The sequence below is a fragment of the Miscanthus floridulus genome, chromosome 6 (genome assembly GCF_019320115.1).
Source record: "Miscanthus floridulus cultivar M001 chromosome 6, ASM1932011v1, whole genome shotgun sequence".
Classification (NCBI taxonomy): domain Eukaryota; kingdom Viridiplantae; phylum Streptophyta; class Magnoliopsida; order Poales; family Poaceae; genus Miscanthus; species Miscanthus floridulus.
In genome coordinates, this window is record NC_089585.1 from 120,963,075 (window position 1) to 120,976,904 (window position 13,830).

Consider the following 13,830-nt stretch of genomic DNA (forward strand, 5'->3'; position numbering starts at 1 on the left):
CATGGGCTACGCCTCCAGGGACGGCCCAGCCCACAAGACGAGGCCTTATGGGGCACGACTCTGCTCGGCGCCTCTCACAAGACACCGGGAAGATATCCTGAAGATACTACGAGATCTGTTAGGATACGTATGATCTTAAGATTCCTGTAATCTGTTATTACTTTCCGGTTATCTCTCAGATCTAACCGACTTGTAACCCTACCCCCGGACTATATAAGGCGGGTAGGGACCCCCTCCAAAGTCACACAATATCATACGATAGCTAATACAAACCAACATACTACATGAGTAGGGTATTACGTTACGCTGATGGCCTGAACCTGTCTAACTCGTGTGTCTCTGTTGCCTTCTTGTTCTTGATCACACGCTCCTCTACCGATCAATCTACCTTCATAGAATACCCATCGGAGGACTGCCGACGATATTCTCTCGACAGTTCGTAAGACCACTTAGCGAGCTTTTGGGTCTGTTTGGTTTAGTAGTGAGCTGTGAAAAAATCATGGTAAGCTATGAAAAAATTATCATGAACTATAGAAAAGTTATAACTTTTTTGGTTGATGAGTTTTTTCTATTGTTGCCCAAAATCCTAAATTCAGGGGTTTTATTGGAAACTCTTGGAGAAATAGAGATGCTCTCCCTCGCAAAAAGAAAAATAGAGGTCCTAAATTGCTAAGTCTGGCTGTGTACTGTCTTTATTTATGCATCCGAGCTAGAACTGTGGCATTTGCTTCACTAAACTGCTCTTCTATTATTTTCAGATTGTTGATCACACATCACACCATTTCAGGAAACAGATGGGTATCTGTTTTCGAGGGCTGAGCTTAGTTTGCGATTACATGCAGTGCAGGTCGATCCAACGGTGGTGCGGGGGGGGGGGGGGGCTCAAGCCCCCCTACCCATACCAGAAAGTGGAACCTCTATAGAGCCCCTATAAAATTTTTAGCCAAATTCTTATAGTGTAGGGGACTGAGACTAAAATCGAGCAGCAGTGTTGTTAGCCCCTCATGAATTTTCTGGATCCGCGCTGATGCAGTGTGTTGCGGATGTTGCCTCCAGAAACGAGTTTGCAAGGCAGCTAGCTGATGTTCTGTTATCTGGAGGTTTTAAAACGAACAATCCACTCTTGTGGTCTCTGCCGTGTACACATGCACACCATGAGCGCTCGCCCGATTTGTGCCTACCGTTTCTACCAGTGTTGTATAGGGGGGCCATGACCATGGCCATGACGTCGGCCGGCAGACTGCCTCAAGCGTATCACTGAGCAAATAACAAAGACGAGGCAGCCGCCAACCCTGGAGCTGCCCGATGTCACGGTCCACGACGAATGTGCACCAACCGCGCTACCCAAGAGGAGCAGGTGTATAGCGCCGTAGAGCATATCATATATTCCGGCGTCCAAACGAGGTGATCACATTGTCTTGAAGCGTCTGGGGCTAACTAGCGGGATGTCGTCTCCTTCGATATCGGCTCTGAAGACGTACGAGGAATCTACAGCGGGGACCTCGGTAATATGCAGGCGCTACATGAGTTGTTCCCACTAGACAACGACGTTGGTCCATGCAAGCAGCGCCGCCGCCGCTTGGCAGCCTGGGCATAGACTCCTAGCCGGCGCCGTAATTTAGGTTGATCAGTGTCCAATGTAACAACAACATAGCTTTCAGTACACTATGGGGTCTGAGCGTCCATGTAGATCTTTTCTAACCATCTTGGACGTCGTTAAGATGTGTTGTATTAAACTTTTTCTCTATCTTAGTACAAAGCCGCGCAGACCTTTTACGTGATCAAGAAAAAAGAAAGCGTAATAAAGCGTTTGGACATGATGTGGTGATGTTTACCTTCACCCTACGCTCAATCTTAGCAAAAGCTTAACTTGGGTCGGAAAATAATCACAAATCACTGTTGTTCTTCACAAGGCACACTGGACTTTGTACGAATTTACAAACCCGGAAGCGTTCAAGCGGCTGGCGTGTCCAAGGGGAAAATAATGACAAACTACCCGGAAAATAATGACAAATCACTGTGTGGACAGGGCTGGCGCGTGGCGCGTAGGGGAACACGCGCACGGCGCACGTCATGCAATGCCACAGCAACTGGAAGAACGCCAGAATATTTTCTTTTCTTTTCTTTTTTTTGAGTGGAACGCTTCCTGGACGCAGGGCTTTTCACCTCTTCCGCTCTTCGGTCCTCCTGAGGCCACTCTAGCCACAAAAAAAGGATCCAAGATGCAGGCGCTGGGCCTGGGCCGCGGGTGCATCCCCCTCCATGCCAGCCACTGCCGCCGCACCGCTTCCCCCCTCACCTCCGGCTCCACCCCGTCCCCCGTCACAGGGCTAAAAACCCGCACCGCCGCCGCGCGCGCCAGCGCCGCCCAGCCCGCGCAGATGGAACGTAGGCAGGAGGTTAAGGTTGTGAAGCTGCGGGCGGTGGAGGCCACGCCCGAGTCCTTCGCTTCGTTCGGGCAGGTCATCACCGCCTCCCCCGACGGCGACGAGTTCGGCCCCCACGACGCCCAGCTCGACCTCAGCCGCGGCATCCCAAGGTACGTAATCCACTATATCCTGCCCGCACGAGGGAAGTCCAATTCCCGCACGAGAGAAGTCCAATTCAGATCGTGTCGTCCGGACTTGACCAGAGATTCGAGCCTTTTCATCTCCCTTCTCTCCGTCGCAGGTTCTACATCATGCGGTTGCAGGACCGGCCGCTGAAGTTCTCGAACATCACCCACCACGCCAGCGTGACCCAGTGCCTGGGCGCTATCGGCGGCCAGGACTGGTACGTCGGGGTGGCCAAGCCATCGATCGTGGACGGAGCGTCCGAGCAGAGTGGCCCGGAGGGGAGGAAGCTCTTACAGTCTCCCGCAGGGCACTATTACCTGCCTCCTGATCCAGCCGAGGTCTGCGTGTTCCGGGTTTCCGGCTCCAAGTTTCTCAAGCTGAACAAGGGGACCTGGCATGCCGGGCCTTTGTTCAAGGCGGATGCTGTTGATTTCTATAATCTGGAGCTGAGCAACACCAACGTGAGTGCTAAATTACTGAATTAGACACTAGTAGTTCATTGTTGTGTTTGTGTCGGGTGATCCTGACAGAAAAAGTGTTACACATTGGTCCCTATTAGTTTAGTCTCTGTAGTTTTGTAGCCTCAATGCTAAGTAGTCAGCAAGTTATAAAACTGGAAGTTATATGTTTTCTTGGAGCGTGATAGTTATTTAGCAATCAAAACCCTGGAAGTAGTGTCAGTATTCAGTACTACAGGTCTACACACATACATCTCACCGACCCTAGGCACGGTGCTGGATCAATGTCCATGCTTAGTCTCTTCCAAAATTAGCTTGTATGGTTACTGTACATAAATTGAGATGGATATCTCTGATTTAGAGATATCTAGCTATTCCTAATATTTTGTGTTTTTGTGTATCGTTCACGTGATTCACCTAACTAAAACTCTAAAAGCCTCTTTGGACTTTCCAACAAGCATTCATATGAGTTTGCATTTCTGTATTATGCTCAGTTGCTCACTGAATTTCCTACCTCTTTTGTCAGACTTCATGTAGGACGCAGAAATTTTGCCCCTAAGGGCATATGCTCTCATGCGCATACACTGTTAGATGCACGTGCTCTCTCCTACTGCACACGCATCCCATGTGTATCCAACGGTGTATGCATATGGGGGGCATAATATGCCCTCAAGGGCAAAATCAACATTACCTATGTATCTGCTTTAAATAACCTATGCAAATCTTATGTGTTAATAGCCTGTGCAAGTAAAATTGGATTTGGCAGATTGGTTGATAAATCAATTTAACAAAAAATAGCCCCTGTTAACTTGCTAGTAAATACTTGGTTCTGTTCATTTTTCGCTTATTGGCATTAAGTAATCATATCATAAGGTCTCTGTAGTTTTGTCATCTCAATGCTAAGTAAGCAAGTTATTAACCTGTAACCTGGAAGTTATATGTTCTCCTGGAGCATGGTATATTTTTAGCAAGCAAAACCCTGGAAGTAGTGCAGTGTACTCAGTACTACACACATAAATATCACCGGGTCTAGACATCGATAGCAATATACCACTGTTTGGAATGCACCATGCTGATTCAATATTTTTCAAATGAACCGAGCATGAGAGCATGCTGATTCAATATTAAGCATAGTTTCTTCCAGAAGTAGCTCATACTACTGTAGATAAATGGAGATGTATGTCTCTGTTTTAGAGATTTCATATTTGATGTTCTCGTATATTCGTCACGCGATTTCCTTTCTTTCAGCCTTTTTGGAGCATTATGATGAATTTGCATTTCTGTACTATGCTCACTTAATGTCCTACCTGTTTTGTTAGACTTCACCTATCTGCTTTAAATAACACATGCAAATCTCATATGTTAATACCTGTGCAAGTAACAATTGATTCGACAGATTGATTAATAAAACAATTTAAGCAAAAATAGCCCCTGTTAACTCGCTTGTAAATATACTTGGTTCTGTTTATTTTTCACATATCAGCTTGTGAAGTATCCATATCATGATTAACGAAGCCTTCACTTGGTTCATATACGGTAATATAATGTGGTAACAATGACCATGTTATCAAATTGAATTATTGTCTATGAAACTAGCCGGCAGTCCTAGATTTTTTTTTTGTTTTGTTTCTGTAGTTGAAAACCTGATGGAGTCCCAACTATTCTGACAGCAAATGACTGACGTATAACCTGATTTGGATTATTGTTTGCTGAATTCTGACAGCAAATGACTGACGATCTATAACCAGATTTGGACTATAGTTTGCTGAAGTTGGAACACAAGTAAAAGTTTAAAATTGCTACTTCTGGCTATTTACGAGCTAGGATGTTCTGGATTAAAATATCATCATTACCAATTGACTTACCAGTGTCTCCCAAGGCTGTGAAATCCTTATGATATGAAATGAAATTTCGTGGCTTTACTATTCCATTGTTTATGGATAAATTCATTGTATGCAACTGAATGTTTACTGAAACAGTGAGAATTTTTCCATTTTATTGTAATCTGACGTTGAGCACAGAACGTTGCATTTGCTTCACACAGCTGCATTTCTGGCTTTGCAGGTTGTTGATCATACTACACACTATTTCAAGAAACATGATGGAATAACATTTGTGGTGGAGGACTAAAAACATTTCGCAAATCCGAACATCATTGACAAGACTGCTGGCTGATCTTCTACAAGTTTGTAGTGAACAACCAACATGTAAACTGTAAAGTGTTGTGTAGAAATGCACATCTGAGGTCCTTGTTTGTTCAAACTTGCGCATCATGTTTTGTTAAAACCAAAATGAAGGGAAGACTCCCCCTACTTTCAAGATGTTTGAAACTGAGACATGAGATTGCCTCCTGTTTTGCTGGAACCAAAATGAAGGGAAAATTCTGTCCCTACTTTGTAGACGTTTAGAAACGGGTGAATGGCCCGATCGCGAAAAAAAACTTTGTAGACGTTTGAAACTGTACTACTGATCAGCCAATGATGTAGCCACCAAAAAGTATTGGTACACACTATCTTGCTCACTCCTGATATCGAGGATAGGTTCCCATACTACCTATACTCAATCTTCAGCAACAATGACGACGGCTCAGCTTTGAGATGAAAAACCATGACAAATCGACGCACAAGATGCCGATGAGAGCATGGCCGAGCAAAAGCAGAGACGCTGACCAGCGTGGACGAGCAAAAGTAGAGACGCTGACCAAACATCACGGCCCACGGGGCACCTAATCTCAGCCTCCACCTGGCGCCAATCACAGCAAGTCACAACAACATCGCGCTCCGCAATGAATTCGCCTACGCTTGTCCTGCGCGGTTCCGCCTGTGCCGATTTGGACGTCGTGGCCGGGGATTTTCGCAATTTTCGCCCCCCTGACGATCTGGCGTCTGCGGTGCGCCGGTGCCGTGCGGACGTGCCGCCCAACTCTCGCGGTCTCTCCGGGTGTCTCACGGGCTCACGGCCGCGCAGGCGAGGATAGCGCATCGCGGCCCCGCCCCGCCCCCCCCCCCCCCCCCCCCCCCCCCCCCCCCCCCGTATAAACATGCGTGCCCCCCTGGTTCTTTTCGCTGCACTAGTCACGTTGCCACGCCTCCACTACCCTGGACATCCTGCATCCATATCCGCACGGCCGTCGCTGCAATAGCATGGCGCTTTGGTCAGAGCAGAAGCCAGCGCCCATGCTAAATCCATGACGCGCTGGCCGATTCCGGTTGGCCGCTGCCTTGTTAATTAACTAGGATACTGATTAAAGAATTGGTTAACTAGCAGCAGGAGGAGTGTATAATAAGCAGCGGCGCACGTAAAAGCAATCGGCGGCCAAGGAAAAAGCACAAAGCGGCAGGAGAACGGCCCCCGCTCCCCACTCGCACTCGTCGCACCCCGTCTGTTCTCTCTCTCTGATCGGCAGGAGAGAAAAGTGGCTGCTCCAGCGAAGCGAGCCACCATAATCGTTGCCATGGAGAGGTCTCTCGACAGCTACTCCGTCAAGGACGTCACTTACAGGTTCGATTCCTAGGCGATTCGGTTATTTCTCTGCCGTTTCCCAACTTCCTTCTTCTGTTGCCGCCCTGGATCAAAACATTTCAAATCCGTTGATCCTCGCTAGGAAGTACGGGATGTTTCAATTGCGCTTTACTGCTATTCATTCTCTTTGCTATTCGCTATGTGATTCTCCACAGAGAACCGCAGTATTTGGCGTTTTACTGTGTGTCGAATCCGATTCTTTGCGATTGATGCGAATTGTCCCAATCATTTTCCTTCGCCTATTGGCCTCTGCAAGCTTGCTAAGAACAAGCGGAAGCCCCAGTTCATACTCAAAACCCAGACTCGGTGTGTCACTCTTTACTTAAGGTTTTGATTAGGGTAACTGAGAAATACACCTGCCAAATTCTCTGCAAAAGCGACAGATATTCAAGTACCAGCATTCACGCCCTCTGCACCTGCAACTGTCGGGTGGTTTTCCTGGCTGGCAACATGTCACTCACTCACACTCGCCCACTGTTTACTGGCAGCTGCGGGTACTGCGGCTACGCGCTGAACCTGAGCTCCTCGGCGCGGGATACGGAGGGCATCGGGTCCAAGTACCGCAAGCAGATCAAGAAGGGCGTCGTCGCCTTCGTCGCGGTCGACGAGAGCCGGTTCACGCTCACCGACGAGGTCACCTGTATGCCCTACTTCCGCTCCACCCGCTCCTGGGGCCTCTTCAGGAGGCGGGCGCGCCTGCTCTGCCGCAAGTGCGGCGGACGCATCGGCAACGCCTACGACGAGGAGGACGCCGCCGCCAGGGACTCCAGCTCCAGCCTGTTCGACGGCGACGGCTCCTCGGATGACATGCGCCGGAGCTCCGGCTTGGGCTCGGGCCGCAGCAGCATCGTGTCCAGCCAGAAGAACTACGTGATCAAGATCAGCGCGCTGCAGCCGTCGTCAGAAGATTCTGCTGCTGTTGTTCCCTTCACACATCGATGATGCAGGTGTCGAGTTGCTGGTGCTGCGCCATGTTCTTCCTCCAGCTTGGTTGAATTTGAATTTGCTGCAACCTGGGGATGTGAGTGGTGTATGCAGTGCAGGAGGACAAAATGCAGCAAGGGGACATCTTGGCATGCCTAGACTTTTCAGAGGTTTGATCATCTGCATGCTGCTTTCAGTCATCTTGCTGTTTGTAGTGGCTCTTTGTTTCCTCTGTACATCGGTAAGTTTACAGCGACATGGTTGTTGAAATTTTGGTTGGCGCTAGGAAAATGATTAAGTTTGCTGTATTTCGATTGATCCATAGCGTTTGTATTATGTCATGGAATTGCAATTTTGATTAGTCTTGTCTCACTTGCATGTGCGAATGATTTAGCTTTCTAGCATTCTTCCTTTCTTGAGAAAAAGCATTTACTGGTACAGTGATATAATTTACTCATTAGTATTTGAATTTTACTGTAGGCATCCAAATTACGCAATTAAGGCTTGTTTGGTACATCAAGTCCAACTCATGATTCTTTATGGGAAGTGATTGTCCGAGAGAAGAGAATCTATGGATAGAAGTGGTTCTCTATGACAATTTCTATATAGAATTGATTATAGGCAACCCTTCTAGTTCATTTCAGTGGATCACTTTATGGAATCAAAATAGAATCACGTTCTTTGGGTAAAAAACGGTTTGGCAAATCTCCTCTAGAAGCTGCTCTAGGAGCTAAATAGTCCCTTAGAATTGTTAGCCACAAACAATGCAGTTTCTTTATAAATTAAGGCACTTATATATGCAGCAGCTCACTGAGAACAAGGGGTCAGGGGCAGGTGGGTTCATACTAGTACCTTAGTTGGACGACATGGTTATGATAAAAAAAACAATATGCAAATAGGAAAAACAGCAGCTATTTTCTTAAGCAAATTATAAGACTGAAGGCGAAGGACAATAATGCTAAAAATCATCATTATCATATACAGTGGAGCTCTTTAGCTCCAGCAGTACAAATTTCAGGTATACCTATTTGCTACTGGGCATACATACATTCAATCGAGATAATTGAATAATATGTTGTAACAATAACAATCAAATCAAGTAAAAAGAAATTGAAAAGTATTAAATATGACTGGTAGTTTACACTATAATTTTGCTTCGACTGGCTATTGTGTTGGCATTGGTTTATTCTGCAAGTGTCTGAACATAATCAAAGCTTGTCGAGGCCGGTGCAGCGGCACTTCATGTCCTACACCTGCTATGGTTACAAGGGTTAGTCCTTTGTAAACTTGGCTCCAACCTCCAACCTGTGACATCAGAAAAATAGCCATTAAGATTAAGTTGGCAAATTAATTCTGCTCCAGAATTTTCTTAATAGAGCACTGTTCTTGTACTGACCTTCCCGTGGTCATACCAAGGGTACCAATTTTCCACTGTTGGAAGCTTGAGAGCATCTATTGAGTACCTTGTCGCAGTTACAGGAACCACAGCATCTGTATCCCCACTGTGAACAGGTAAAGAGGAAAAATGCACCTAAGTCAATAGTCAATGCAATCCATGATAATACAACACATTATTTTGCATGAAAACTTAGCTTCAGAGAAGGTTCAAAGTTTTTTTCCCCAAAGAGAGGAAAGATTCATTCATAAGTTAAAATGTTTGGAGAAAACATCCATTTATACAAGGAGTTCAATACCAATATTAAATGGTAAAATGATATTACAATTACAGAACATGAAATCACCTATAGATAATAACTAATGATATCACTCACCTTGAACTGACCAAAATATGTATCAGATGTGAGCACACCCAGTAAAATTGCTATCATGAAAAATAACACAAGAGAGGCTAAAGCCACCTGGTGCTCACCTGAAAACCCAGATCTTGATACCAGCTGCTATCAGTTCTTGGTAGATTGGAAGCATAGATCTTGGGGAATCTGCCCAGTAGGATCCAACGATATCGCTGTGACAGATAGTGTACATGAGTTCACATGTCTAAATAAGGAACATCAAATATATGTATACTGTCAAGTACAATCATTATAACCTGCATGTGTGCCAAGGGTAATGAATTCCAGTTGTATTTGCATGCAATGCCATCTGCACTTCTGGCCTGTTGTAGTAAATATTTGCATATCTTTCAGTACAAGGATCATAGGCTCTGGACCACTGACGTAGCCAGGATTTGTAGCTATGGTGATCCATTGTCTTTTTTTTTATAACCGCTATAAACTTAACATGTTGGTAGACGAAGTACATGAATTGCAAAACGCAACTAAAGAAAAAGAGGACATACAGAGTTCATATTACATGCCCGTAATAGTTGAAGAACAATACCACACTTTTTGTCAGGCCTACGCCTTCCAATAGCCATGAAAGTGTGGATGATCTCCATCACTCAATTGTAAGAAGATATCCCGCTCAATAAAAGTCACTAGACAATCATCTAGGAGGCTATCACCCATCTTAATTATTTTTCGAAGAAGAGAGGCAATATCACCGCTCCTCTTCATATTCAGTAAGTCTGCAAGAGAATAAAATATTGTTTTAATTTACCATTCCAATAATCAATTGACAGAAAAAAAAATCCTATCCTACGATTAAAATTAAATAGTCCAATGTTACCGTGCACTCCAATAATGTAATCTAATGACACAGCATAAAATAAGGTTTTCTGCATGAGTTAGGGCGTTCTGCGTTCAGCGTTCCTTCAGACTGGGAGAGATTAGGAGGAAAAAAAACAAACCTGACTAAACGAGCAGGCTAATTGGAGACCGGAGACGTACCTACATTCCCATCTGCTGTCGCTCACAGCCTCTGGTCGCTCGTCGTCCGGCGCCTGCCGCCGGACCGCCACCGCCGCACGTCCGCACAACACAGCAAGGGATACGAAGGGGTGTAGACCGGCCATATTCGCGAAGGGCCGCACGACGCGTATTGGCGAAAGGCCGTAGACGCTCCGATGTATTTGATGTTTGGCTGCTCAGGATCCAAACTTCCTGTATCTATGGGCTTTGTATGGGCCGAGCACATGGTGGTCCATGGACCACCCGGACCACCCTGTAGCTCCGCCCCTGCTCTGGACAACCAAGGCTGTGGATGGGAACATGTAATTAGACATAGAAAGGAAATGACCCAAATATCTTCTTTGATACAAATATACAGTGAATCAAGTTTAGAAGGCAATGTTAATGAACAGCAATTAGGAAAAAGAACAAACATAAATTCATTCACAGTAGAGATTTGCAGAACTGTATCCATTTATTCCATAGAAGTACATCCAATGTAAATTGTCCAACACAAGTGTAAATGCACAGTAGAATCAATAATCAAGTGTTAGATGCCTTTTTTTTTGCGCAAGATCAAGTGTTAGATGTCACAGTTGGATAAATGCACTGTGTGCATATATACAAACTTGCCCGAAGTAATAAGCAAGCACAAACTGTATATTTCCTTGTTAGTGAATCTATTTACTCCATCCAGTTACCTTATGTACCATTGGCTGTTGCCAAAAATAATGATTGCTTTTGTGATGGACCTTTCTTGCTCTTTTCTGAACCACTACAGCACAAAACTAACATTAACTAACTGGGTTGACAGAAAACTGATTCTGTTTATTATGCTCCGTGTTAATTTGGTATCTAAATGGAGCTACTGCATCATGTTAAAGTAATTGCATCATGCTTGACCATCCGAGTTTCAGTAGCATCTGGTGATTGACATTGCATTGCTCTCTGCTGAGTGTGAATGGTCTCAAAAGTAAAAGGAATCACTATTTCAGTGATTAAGAAATGGAAGTCTGGAAAAGTAGATATGTGAAACAATATCGCAACAAGATTACTCAATGGAAATTCAAAAATGAAAAAAAGAAAGGCACTTACATAGCGTCCACCGAAGCCAAGCTTGAGAGAGGCAGTGTCATTGCATGGCTTTGTATTCAGACTATAAGGATCAATATTGCCTTCTTCAGCACTGGCTAGATTCAGGTTCTTGACACAGTCAGGTGAAGGGTGTTGTGACGATTCAAGCAAGCATGTCGCCTTCAAGTTGTGATAAGTCTTGTCAGAGATCAGACCATGAGTCCACCAATACTCAAAGGTACCAAGGTAGTCATCAGTGACTGCATTGCCTACCTTAATTTTTCAGGAATTACAAAACTTCAGAAACAAGCATAAATAAAGTGGAACTAGTACAGATAACAATGGAGCCTGAGATTTACCATGAATCCTTTGAAATTAATTGTCGGATTCTGAACGCCCTTGTTCTTTTGATATATGAGCTGGGCTAACTGTGGAACATAGTGCCCTGCAAGCACCAGAGGCCAAACAATTCAACTCTTTCACACCAAAATGAGCCAGCAAACATAATTCACGACTTGTGACACACAAACTTTACCCGCATAACTTTCTCCAGCAATATAGAACTCCCTGTACTTGTACTGTGGGAATCTCTCCAACCAATTCACGAGAAAAGCATAGGCATCCAGTGCTACAAGACAAGACAAAGGCAAGTACAAGAGGTTGGTACCTGAATTCTTGATGAACCAAGGTAACTGGGCAGCTCGCACAAGAATGGCCATGAATCAGTTTTACCTGTCTTTGCATCTCCTGCGGTGTACAGATCCAGTCCAGCGACGAGTTCAAGTACGAGAACCCCACGCCGGCCGGCGATTCCAGGAAGAGCAAATTGGCCGCTGCAGTCACCGTGAAGCAAGCAAACCGGAAACAAATCAGCCACATCCGGCACCAGCATTGCAGAATCGATTCCATGTCCAACTGAGCTCAAAGAGCACGCACCCTTGTTCCAAAAATTGGGGTTGAGGTAGAGAGTCTGGCCGTCCGGCCTGATGCGGAACGGGCCGACTGACGAGCACCCAGGCCCGCCGTTGAGCCAGAGGACGAGCGGCGCGATGGGCCCGGCCGCCGGCACCGCCTCCACGAGCCAGTAGAAGAGCGCGCGCCCCCGCGTCGGGTTGACGGTGACGTAGCCGGAGTACTGCGAGAACCCCACGTTGGGCGGCTGGCCCGGGAGCTCGCGGATCCGGTCGCTCTCCTGGTCAGCAGTGGCCATGGCCGCCACCCCCGCTAACACTAGCAGCAGCACCACCACCAAAGCCGCGAATTGGTGACCCATTGCCACTGGGGACGACAAGCTCCAATGCCTGGGCAGGGGCAGAGGCAACCTGCCAATGCAGCTCTCCCCTGGAGATCTTTTAAGACACTGGACACTGGAGTGGAAGTAGATTTCAAGCAGTGGAAGCAGAACTGTGCTTGCACCCAGCACAGTCCTTGCACTCGCGGAGTATACGCAACAGCACTCCAGCTGCTACTGCTGTTGCTGACCACTGACCAGGGAGATTGCTTGAGCAGTTGCCTTGATTTCAGTGGGGATTTTAGGTCCGCACGCCACCTTCAGCCACTCCCATTGACCAAGGATAGCTCAGGAGCTCGAGCGATGTCTCCTTGAAGCGTCAAAGGGAGGACGGAACCGCGGAGGCAGCTGACCTCGTCCGGTGCCTCTGGCTCTGACCAGCAGCGCGCGGCGCGGCCGGCAAAGGCGGTAGGTGCGGGCAAGTACAAGCCGAATGTGCCGAGATTTCCTCACCCGCTTCGATGATTGATTGGCACGGGTACAGCTCAGGCGCCGGGGGAAAACTGGAAAAGGGCCGGATCAGATCGCGCGCCGTACCAGTACCAGCCCTGGCCGAACGCGCCTCTCCGAGAAAACTCGCAGGATTAGGCGGGCGGCGTCTACACCTGCGTGCTACAGCACAGCGCGGCAAATGGGGTGTCGGGGGAGCGTAGTGGTAGTGGCGCAGTGGTGGTGCCGGTGGTGCGCGTGAGAGCAGAGCCGAGCCGAGCTGTGCCGTGGGGAAGGCGGGGCGGCGGAAGCGGCTGAAATGACGCACATGGGATGGAGGGTTGGAGGGAAACCGCGCGGGAGGCAGGGGGAAAAAATTCGCGGGGCTTGGGGCGCTTTCTCATCTCATCTGCTCCGCGGCAGCAGCGGCGTCCGTCGCCAGTCGCGTGCGCGCATGCGTGAATGAACGTGGAAACTAGAAAGGGCCAAGCAAACCAAAACAAACCAAACACGCGGACTGCTACAGGGCATGTGAGTGAGGGATCGTGTGAGCTGTTTGGCATGCATGGTTCGTTTCAGGGGGAAGTGGTAATCGACAGCGCAGGCGCAGGAATAGAGGCGCTTCGGCGGGCGAAGCTCTAATGATGACAAGGAGTAGAGCTATGTTCTTCCCCCAAAAGAACAGCAATGACCGGACCACCGAGTCATTGCAGCAGTCGGAAAAGCAACGATTGTTTAAGGGAGCCCGGCACTAGAATTTTTTCACTTTTAAACCTTTTGAACTGTTG

At 47.0% G+C, this 13,830-nt stretch overlaps 2 protein-coding genes and 1 pseudogene across 4 annotated transcripts; 2 read left to right on the forward strand and 1 right to left on the reverse strand.

The window, feature by feature from the left end:
- Nucleotides 1–2,161: 2,161 nt before the first annotated feature.
- LOC136459355 (uncharacterized) lies at nt 2,162–5,351 on the forward strand. Its single transcript, XM_066459220.1, has 3 exons — nt 2,162–2,539; nt 2,671–3,016; nt 5,078–5,351. The coding sequence occupies exons 1-3, from the start codon at nt 2,223–2,225 to the stop codon at nt 5,141–5,143; spliced, it is 729 nt and encodes a 242-aa protein (XP_066315317.1). The 5' UTR covers nt 2,162–2,222; the 3' UTR covers nt 5,144–5,351.
- A 696-nt stretch (nt 5,352–6,047) lies between these two features.
- Nucleotides 6,048–8,068, forward strand: LOC136456772 (uncharacterized protein At4g08330, chloroplastic-like). Of its 3 annotated transcripts, none has more exons than XR_010759520.1 (3): nt 6,048–6,514; nt 7,024–7,700; nt 7,940–8,068. XR_010759520.1 is itself a non-coding variant. In XM_066456743.1 (2 exons), the coding sequence occupies exons 1-2, from the start codon at nt 6,468–6,470 to the stop codon at nt 7,475–7,477; spliced, it is 501 nt and encodes a 166-aa protein (XP_066312840.1). In that variant the 5' UTR covers nt 6,048–6,467; the 3' UTR covers nt 7,478–7,902. The 3 variants fall into 3 exon arrangements, 1 of the variants encoding a protein (XP_066312840.1); XR_010759521.1 differs by having other exon boundaries at nt 7,024–7,629; nt 7,940–8,018; XM_066456743.1 differs by lacking the exon at nt 7,940–8,068 and having other exon boundaries at nt 7,024–7,902.
- A 545-nt stretch (nt 8,069–8,613) lies between these two features.
- Nucleotides 8,614–13,377, reverse strand: LOC136461138 (serine carboxypeptidase-like 27; annotated as a pseudogene).
- Between the last annotated feature and the right edge of the window lie 453 nt (nt 13,378–13,830).